General features: G+C 49.2%; 1 protein-coding gene across 1 annotated transcript in view; it reads left to right on the top strand.

Moving 5' to 3' along the window:
- The first annotated feature begins 3,888 nt into the window (after positions 1–3,888).
- The window catches only part of TTC12 (tetratricopeptide repeat domain 12), a 42,520-nt gene continuing 36,565 nt past the window's right edge, over positions 3,889–9,843 (top strand). The window contains exons 1-2 of the mRNA XM_028106054.2: positions 3,889–3,907; positions 5,408–5,480. Of these exons, the coding sequence (XP_027961855.1) occupies positions 5,423–5,480 (58 nt within the window). The 5' untranslated portion in view covers positions 3,889–3,907; positions 5,408–5,422. The remainder of the gene's footprint in view (positions 3,908–5,407; positions 5,481–9,843) is intronic.

Genomic DNA, 9,843 nt, shown 5'->3' with positions numbered 1-9,843 from the left:
TCCTTGGGGGGAGGGGGAATTTTTTTCTTATCTCTCCTGAGCTTACAAAGTATGATTGATGAAAAAAAGCAAAAAGCTAGAATCATTTACACAAAAGGAAAAGCAGAGAAAAGAGACAACTTATAATAATCTCCAAGTCTCTGATACACTATATGGTGGAAGGTGGCCAAATGTTCTCCAATTTTTATGAGGACATAAAGAAAAAGTAAAACTTGTGTACCACACAAGGGACTTAGGGTGGGTGGAAGTAGCCATTGGGAAAGTGTGATTCATGAAGGTTCTCTAGGAGGAATAAATTTGAAATGTGACTCACACATAATTTAAACATCTCTTCTCCTCTGCATGTTTGGACGTGTATGAAAATGCAGATACTGACGCTTAAAACATAAGTCACAACGATTATAATCTATGCACGCTCATGTCCACGGTCCCTAGATTTTGTCACTGTAGCAAGTGAACTGCAAGAGTCTGAGTGGTTGTATTAGACATGAAAGTCTGTCTCATGCTGCCTAACAAACAAGTCCACAATTTGTGTGGATTAAAACAAAAAAGGTATATTGCTCACTCATGCTACATGTCCATCAGAGGTAGATAGACATCTCTGGTCCACGTCTCCTCACTCAGACTCAAGCAGATACAGCCTCCACTACCTGGTTGCTGGGGCAGGGAAAGGGTTGCCTATATATTGTGAGTCACACACTGGCTCTTAAAGGCTTCTGCCCCCTTCATTTCTTCCCACACAGCACTGAACAAGGCAAATCACCTGGTCACAGGGAAGTGAGATCCTACCATGTGCCTGGGAGAAGGAATACCGGAATCTTTGCAGACAGCCCAGTGAGTACCCAGGACTTAATAAGACCTCTGACATTTTAAAGTGATCAATCTGTCAAGTAGATTTACCCTAAAACATATTTTGTTACTGTAACAATGTTTGTCCTCCAAAATGGACCTCTCTGGGAAGGCTGATGCAGAGAAACTAAGTACTCATCCCTTCCCCAATCCGGAATAACTTAGATTGGAGCCTTTCCCCAATCTTCCTCCACACAGAGCAAGAAATTAACTCACTTATTCGGCAAATCTAAATTTAGCTCCAACTAAGTGCCAGGATGCTGGGAACATTAAGACAAAATAAAACAAAATTCCTACTCCCAAGAGATCCACAGTCCAGTTACCCAGTTGGATCAGAGGGCTGGGGCTTGGAGCAAGGTCTTGGCTCCATAGAGATCCATGTAGGCACTCACCCTCTCCTTGACATCTCTCCTGCCCGGGTACTTTGCCCGGCTCTTGCCTGGGCTCCTCCTTGCCTCCCACTCTTCCTATGGCTTCCCTCCTTGAGATCCTGTGCCATACCCATTTCTCTGGCTCATCCCTCACCACTCTTGCCTTAAACTTTTGTTTTCTCACCCATGGCACAATGCTTCCTGCTTCTAAATGTTTGCTCTGCCTAGAGCATTGCACACATGCTCAGCTTCCACATGGACCATGTAAATTCCTATGCCTACGGGGCTTTCATTTCCCTTTCCTCCTCGTCCTTCCTCCGTAAGCACTAGACCTTCACTGTGCCTATCACCCCGCTCTGTAATAATGTGTTTATGCATCTACCTTCCTCACTGGACTGTGAATTCACTGAGGACAGGGGCTGTGTCCCTGACTTGTGGGTAAAGCAAACACTCCAACAATGCTTGTTGATATTTCTGTGGCAGAGAATTAGGATGGGGTGATCAGTAAAAGACATTCAAACATAAAAATATCCTGTATTAGGGTAGTATTCTGAGTATGTGGGGGGGGGTTGTCAAATGGAAATAGGACTCCAAGGAGAAAAAAAAAATAACTCCCAACTATAAAAATAACTTCTAACATAAAGAAAAGATTATTCATGTGCTAATCCGTGTGGCCCACAGTCCACAGAGAGGCATCACTGCAAAATCTCAGAACCCAGTCCCGCTGAATCCAAATCTGCAACTTAACAAGATCCCCAGGTAATTCTTATGCATGGTCCAGGTTCTGAACCTCTGGTCTAATGCATATAAATCATAGCAGTAGTAATAACAGTTAATAACATTTCCTGATGCTGCATGCATTGTCTAGACACTCCTCCTGTATTAACTCATGTGCCTCTCACAGCAGTCCTGGAAGATTGATACTACTTAACATCCTCATTTTTTTCAGGTGAGGAAACTATGACATGGAGAGATTAAGTACCTTGCCAAGGTCACACAGCTAGTCATAGAAGTAGGGAAGAGAGAAAGCTCTCCAGCACCTAGCTCAGTAAATGTGCATGGGAGGTGCTTAACAGTATTTTAACAGATGCTAAGAAGTGAAGAGCTGAGATTTGAGCACATGCAGACTGGTTCTAGAGCCCCTGATCATTCAACACGTGATAAATATTTGTCATTTGTCAAGTGCACCCGGGGGGCTTTCCACAGCAGCTGGCACACAGTAGACCGCCCACAACTGACACATGAATGTGGTGGGCAGGCCCCCTCTGGAGTCCAGGACAGGAGTGTGATGAAGAGCAGTGGAATAGAAGTGACTTGGAATTAAGAATGTCAGCCGCAAAGTGACAAAAGGAGCCTGAGGTTGGAGACTATGCCTGTGTGTGCTCAAGAGCTCTCAGCCTGAGGGGAAAACAGGGTGATACTAATAGCGGTAACCTGTCACTGGTTCTTGTCTCCATCCGTTCCCACAGGTCACTGTGGTCACTGTAAATAACCCGGGTCTTTCGGAGAATTTCCAGGGTGTGGCTGGTGCAAGCCACCCTGCTCTGCCAGACACCTCCACTCTACTTCTCAGGAGCGATCTCAGTCCCTGGGGACAGCTGCTGTGCCTATACTCCTGGGTCCCCCAGGTCCCACTGCCTCCTGCTGCAGCTGACATATATGCTGAAGGACCCGACTGCAGCTGCCCCTGCTCAGCTGCCAAGAGAACGACGTGGCCCCTTCGTGCTCTACTCCAGTCGGGGTGTCCCCAGGCAGGAGTGATGTGTACCATTCTGGAGATCTCAGTCAAGCAGCCCCCTCTTCTCTAGCTCTAGCCCATAGGACAGAGTCCACAGACTGTACTCAACCAATGTTGGATCTAGCCAGCCATGCCTGGACCCCTCTCCCCTCCTGGTAAGTTTTAACCCCAGGGGCTCCTCAGCCCCAACCAAACAGGCTTCTGAAACACACTCACTAATTTGCCAAGAAGTCCCAAGTGTTTCTGAACATCAGCTTAAGCTCAAGTCGGAACTTTCCCCCAAACCTGCTTTTCTCCCCTTTTAACCCAGCACACAACGCTGAACTTATGTTTTAAAAAAACAGACTGTAATCTCTTTAAAACTGTGTGCCTGTATTCAAAGTGTGCACGTGTCCACCGTCTCATTCTGCTCCAAATCTTATGATTCCCTGGATAAAAACCACCACGTGTTCCTACTGACTAGATGCCTGGCACTTTAACCATAAACCTTATGTGCCATTACTTCAGTTTATAAATGAGGAAACTGAAGATCAGAGGGTTACATAACTCTCCGAAGATCTCACATTTACCAATAAGCAAAACCGGATTCATACCCAAGCCTGTCTCTCCCAAGGACACTGAAGGTTGTCCCCTTTTTGGGACAGGGATAGTAACCTAATGGGAGTGATACCCCCTCCTTATTAGAAAGAGGCGAAAACCTGGTGCTGACTCAGGGACCAGCGCGGGTCACTCTGAGCTTCTGCTCCCCATCCTTGGCCCGGGCCCCAGCTCCGCCAAGAACTAGCGGCGGCGCGCCAGCTCCAGAACCTGAGCTTCGGGGCCGGGGCCCCGCCCACTCCCAGCCCTAGCCCCGCCCCGATCCTTGGCCACGCCCCACCATTGGTCACGTCCCCGGTCAGTCACTGCCCGCCCACAGCCGCCATTTCCTGTCCGGCCCTGGGCGTGTCAGGTCAGTGTGGCGGGGAGGCCCGGGGTCTGCCCTGGGATGTGGTCCTGATCTGGCCGTTAGCGCGGAGGAGAGGACGCTGGTGTGCGCCCCACCAGATGGGACGGTATCGGCCGCGGGCTGGGTCCTCCGCTTTGGGCACGGGAACCGGTGGACGCTGCGGAGTGGTTGCCGGGCAACGGTGCCGTCGGCCCCGCCCCTCTGCGCCGGGCGGGGCGGGGAGTCCAGGCGAGCTGGTCCCTTGTCTCGCGGTGGGTTCGGCGCGGGGCGCGCCTCCTTATACCCCTGCGCCTGCCCGGGCCAGTGCTGAGCCTTCCTTCTGCGCCGGCAAACTTGGGCAAGTCAGCTCGCTTCACTGGGCCTCAGTTCCGCGGGAGCCTTAATATGTTAGAGCTGGAAGGTACCCTATCGCTCATTTAGTTAAGCCACACGTTCCCACCCCCGTTTTGTAGATAAGGGTGCCTCGCATTTACCACACTGCGTGCCTGGTGCTTTCAGTTAACCCCCAGGGAGCCCTCTCGGTTCGGTTCGTATTACCATTTCCATAGAATGAGTTAGGCGCAGAGAGGTTGGTGACTTTAGCTGAGGTCACACAGCTTGTTGTAACTGGTAGAGTCTCAGAGTCCAATAACTCCCACCTTGTTTGTGGCAGAGTTCAAATTTCCAGTTAGAGGTGCTTACACGACTGCACTACGACTAAACCTAGCCGTCAATCAGAATAACCCCCAAGAGAGTTTTAAAACTGTCCCTTCCCGGGCCCCCTGGCAGGTTGACCGAGAAGCTTTGGCGCTAAAGCTGAGGAGTCTGTATATTTAATGAGTTTTCGCATGGTTTTTTATGGCCTGTGGGTGAACTTCGGGAACCCCTGGGTATACCGTGAGGCCTGATTACTCACAAACCACTGAGAAGTAATAAACCTAAAGTGCCTGGAGAGGAGAAGAGAGGCCGGTGCACAGTTTCATCAAGTTCTGATCCCTTCAGTCAATGTTTAGCTCCTCTTCACTCCTCAGAAACAAGCCAGAGGCTTATATTTTAAACAAGTTTGAACAGTTAAATGCAAATTCTCCGGCTCCTGGTGACCAGTCACACAGCCAGATCCAGGCTTCTGGCTGGGCGGGCCTATCATGATCAAAGTCAAGCGTTGGTGCCCTCCTCCATTCCTGCCAGCCTGTCAGCTTCTGTCCTCCTGGCCTCCTTTACTCCAGGTCCCTGAATCACAGCGGTGGATGTTGGCTTTGGAGGAACATTTTGCAGAGCAGTTCTCCCAGTGGAGGGAGGGCTGACAGCCTGCCAGAAGCATCACCACAAATAATGAGTATCCCTTGGCCTTAATAGCAGTCAGAGTGAAATAGATCACCCTGCTGTTATTCGTGACATTTACGAACACAAATCCATCTTAAAAATAATCACTTGGCTCTTAGTTTTAGAAGGCTAATGAGCCTGACACATTCTGCTTAGTGTTTTATTATTACTAATTTTCATCACTTATGCTGCCTCCCCCAGGTATTCTGGTTGACAATGGCTGACGATCACGAGAAAGATTTGCAGAAATTTCTTAAAAATGTGGATGAAATCAGTAAGTACCAGTAAATCATAAACAAATTAAATTCTACGCTTGCGAGGTGGAGTGACTGGAGAGAAATGATCACTCTAAGTTAGTTCCTGGGCTGCCTGATAGGTTTATGACTCTAAGAGAAAATGTAATTGAAATTAAGCAGAAAGGGTATTGAGAAGCAAGTAATATTAGAGCCTGGGGTGGTATTTTGTGGCTGCTAATTGGTATCGGGGAAGCTGTTAACATTGTGGTTGGAATTGAGGCTGACAGCTCTCCTCCATATTTTATCCCCTTCCATGTAGAATTCAGGTCAAAAGAGCCTAGCTGTTCCCTTCGAGATCATTTAGGAACCTCGCTGATCAGCGTGGAATCCCTCGTCTTAGGGCAGAGCCATTTCTGATTTGGAGCTGCAAAGGCAAAATCAAATGGCTTTCCCTCAGGGTCTAATTACATGGACGGTTCATGGTTGTCATGATCCTGTCTCTCCGCTTCTAGGCAGGAAGACCCCTCCTTCCCCAGCTCAGACAGGTGGGATCTCAGAGGACATCCTCTGATCACACAAATCGCATTCAAGAGATTCCAAAGCAGCTGCTTTCCTATTCAGACTTCAGGGAGCTTGTGTGGTGATGGAAACAAACAAACCAACAATCAAACCAACCTTACACATCAAATAGAAATATGTTGAAATTGCTCCTTGCAGCAGGCTGTATGGGTCCAAAGAATTAAAATCGTTTTAAAAATAGTTGGGGTCACTTGATACAAGACACATCCACAACCTGTTCCCTGTGTCCATCCACAGCCCCACCCCCCCGACCCCCGCCCATCCCTGAATGTTGTTCTGCGGACTTCCGGCCTTGGCCAGCCTGCCGCTCACCTTCCTCTTCAGGGGGTGTAGTCCAGGCACGTGATGTTTCCTACAGCCTGTTTACTCACCACCCCCACATCCCTGTTGGCCGCCCAGCCTTCTCTGCAGAGCCCCAGACTCTGGCCGCTGTACTCTCCGTTGTACCCCACGGACACCGCAGACTCCGTGGGTCCAAAAGCCAGTTGATCATTGCTCCACCCTGTCTTCCTCCCCAGTAAAGCCTGCTTCTCCTGCCTTCCCCTTCAGGCTAGTCTTGGGGGTGGTACCACGGGCTGGAAGTTTCCAAGTCACCCTGGACTCCTGCCAGCTCTCAGCCTACATTCAATCAGCCGTCAAGTTTAGCTCTTTCTCGGGCTCTGTCCTCCCCGCCCCTCCCTTTGTTCTGGTTCTCCGACCCAGACAATTTCAACAACCCCCTGATTGTTGTTCCTGCCTCCAGGCTTACGCTCCCCACAGAGTAATGTATCTAAAATGCAAATCTGACCCAGACATTTCTCTGCTTGGATCCTCTCTGCAGCCACAATAAACTTCAAGCTCTCCTCAGGACTTAAGTCCTCCCCTGACCTTGTCCTTACCCCTCGCCTCTCCCTACCTCACACTCAGCAAACCGCAGCAGACTGCTTCTCGTTGCCCACACGTCTCCCGATGGTTCACGCTCTGCACGCTGCCTTTGTTGTTCCCTCTGCCTCCCCATCTTTCTTTACCTGGCTCACTTTCATTCAGGCTCAGAGTTCCTTTGGGTGCCATTTATACCAGTACTGGCCCATAGAACTCTCTGTGGTGCTGGAAATGCCCTACAGGCTACACTGGCCGCTGTGACCACCGGTAACTGCACGCAGCCGTGAGCCTTTGAAAGGTGGCTGGTGCTACCCAGGAACTGAGTTTCTCATGGCATTTCATTTATAATTAGTTTAAATTTGTGTAGCCCCGTGTATAGGTTCTAGGTACTCATTTCCTGGGCTCTTGCCGTGTATCTAGTTGTGCTAGGCTCTGGAGACTGCAGTAACAATAACCAAGACTTAGGTTTCCTCCTGGTGTCTACAGCCCAGTGCAGAGGACAGATACAGAACAACCAGCCTCCAGTGTGACATGTGATACGAAGAGAGATTTGCAAAGTGCAGGAGACACTCACTCAGGTTACAAGTTGTGTTGGTCTGGTTGGGTTGCTGTAACAACATACCACTAAGCAGCAGAAATTTCCTTTCCACGGTTCTGGAAGTGCAGGATCCGGGCGTGGGCAGGTTTGATTTCTCCCGAGGCCTTTCCTCTTGGCTTGGAGGCCTGCTGCCTTCCCACTGTGTCCCCACGGGGTCTTTGCTCTGCGTGTACACATCCCTGGGGTCTCTTGCTCTTCTTACAAGGACCACGGACGGTCCAGTTGGTTTAGGGCCCCATCCTGATGACCTCATTTAACCTTAATTATGCCTTTAAAGGCTCTCTGCCAGGACAGTCACACTGCGGGGGGCATCAGCGTGTGAATGGGGTGGGGACCACACTACAGTCCTTTACAGGAGTTGTTTAAGGCTTCCCTGAAATAGGAGATTTAAGCAAAAAATCTGAAGTGTGAGTAAGAGTTGGGCACTGGGGGGAGGGCAAGGGAAGATTCTAAGTGGGGAGAAAGTAGGTAGGAAAGCCAGGAGTTCGAGAACATGGTGCTTTTAAGAACCTGGAAGCATAGAAAGCTCTGTACGGCTGCAGAGAAGAGATCACGGAGAGAAGGGTCCCATGTGAGTCAAGAAAGGCTGGATCAGGGAGGACCTTGGAAGCCACAGTGGGGAATTCATGTCTACCCTGCGAGCAGTTGGAGGGTTGACTCAGCGCAGGGACGTGATCAGATTTCTACCTTAGAAAAGTCGCTCTGACCACGGCATGGATGTCGGGACGAGGACATGGAGGGGATAGGAGAACAGATGCTGGCAGCCCCGTCAGCAGGCGGTTCCGGCGCTCCAGGGAAAAGAGACAGGCTGGGTCTGCTGCTGTAGCAGCAGAAATGGGCACGAGTAAACGGACTTGAGATATATTTAGGATTTACTTGGCAAGCTTGAGAGTTTGATGGCTGCGAGGACAGAGGGAGAACGAAGACTCAAGAATGAGTCCTGAAAGTTTGGGGTCGAATGCCCAAACTTGGCAGTGGTTGGACCATCTGCTGCGAGAGGGGACGTTTGGGGGAGGAACAGTCTCAGGGGAAAGAAGACGGGCAGGGCAGGATTGGCGAGCAAGACATCGCAGTGAAGACGTTCAGAGGGCAGTTGGCTTTGCGAGTCCGAGCCTAGGAGAGAATAGGGCTGGGGATGTCCATTTAGGAGGCCCTGGCATATAAATGGCATTTAGAACCATGGGAGAGAACAGGACTACCTGGGGAATGGTCCCGAAAAAGAACAGACGGCTCAGGCACAACCTTGGGACTCACACAGTCGAGAAGGTAGGCAGGACAGGGAGAGCAGGAACAAGCGAAGGAGACCAAAAGCAATGGCCAGGGAAGTAGGAGGGCGACCACCAGTTCGTCGTGTGTCCTTGAGAGTCTGGTTTTTTGTTTGTCTCCTTTTTTCTTTGTTCCGTTTGTTTCTTGAATTCCACATGAACCAAGTCATATGGTATTTGTCTTTCTCTGACAGGTTTCGCTTAGCGTTGTACACTCCAGCTCCATCACGCTGTTGCAGATGGCGAGATCTCATTCTTTTTTTGTGGCTGAGTGATAGTCCATATCTGGCTATTGTAGATAAGGCTGCAAGAAACACAAGGCTGCATATATCTTTTCAAATTAGTTCTTGTTTTCTTTGGGGAAATACCCAGTAGTAGAATTACTGGATCATATGGTAATTCTGGTTTTAATTTTTTGAAGAACCTCTAAACTGTTTTCCACAGTAGCTGTACCAATTTGCATTCCCACTGACAGTGCACAAGGGCTCCTTTGGTTGGAGGCAGTTTTTTAAAGTCCGTGGGAGAAGGATAGGATGACTTGTTTGGGTGTAATGCTGTGATTTATAGTAAGAAATAAATACTTGTTCTTTGTCCCTGTGCCTGGCAAAGAGCTCCCCAAACCCTTGGAACTTCTAAGTGATCAGACAGATAAAGGCATCTTTATATTCATAACATACCCCTTTCAATCACACCTGCGCTTATGTTGATGAGTGACTTTTGGAACCTGAAGATTGGGCCTGGTTGCCAGGGAACCAACCCTGTGATAAAGTTTCAACCCCCTGGGAAAGGGAGAGGGGCCGGAAGTTGAATTGATCGCCAATGGCCAATAATTTTTTTAAATCAGACCTATGTAATGATGCTTCCCTAAAACCGCAAAAGGACCAGGATCAGAGAGCTTCCAAGTTGTAGATTTTGGCAGAGGGGTGCGCTCAGAGAGCCTGGAATCTCCGTGCCCCCTTCCCACATACCACGCCCTATACATCCCTTCCATTTGGCTCTTCCTGAGTTATATCCTCTTATAATACACTGATGATCTCCTAAGTAAAATGTTTCTCTGAGTTCTGTGAGCCACTCTAGCAAATTAATCAAACCAGAGGA

The sequence above is a fragment of the Eumetopias jubatus genome, unplaced genomic scaffold (assembly GCF_037043125.1).
Source record: "Eumetopias jubatus isolate StellerSeaLion01/CBP00866 unplaced genomic scaffold, mEumJub1_p1.0 scaffold_13, whole genome shotgun sequence".
NCBI lineage: Eukaryota > Metazoa > Chordata > Mammalia > Carnivora > Otariidae > Eumetopias > Eumetopias jubatus.
This window is presented reverse-complemented; position numbering and strand designations above follow the sequence as displayed.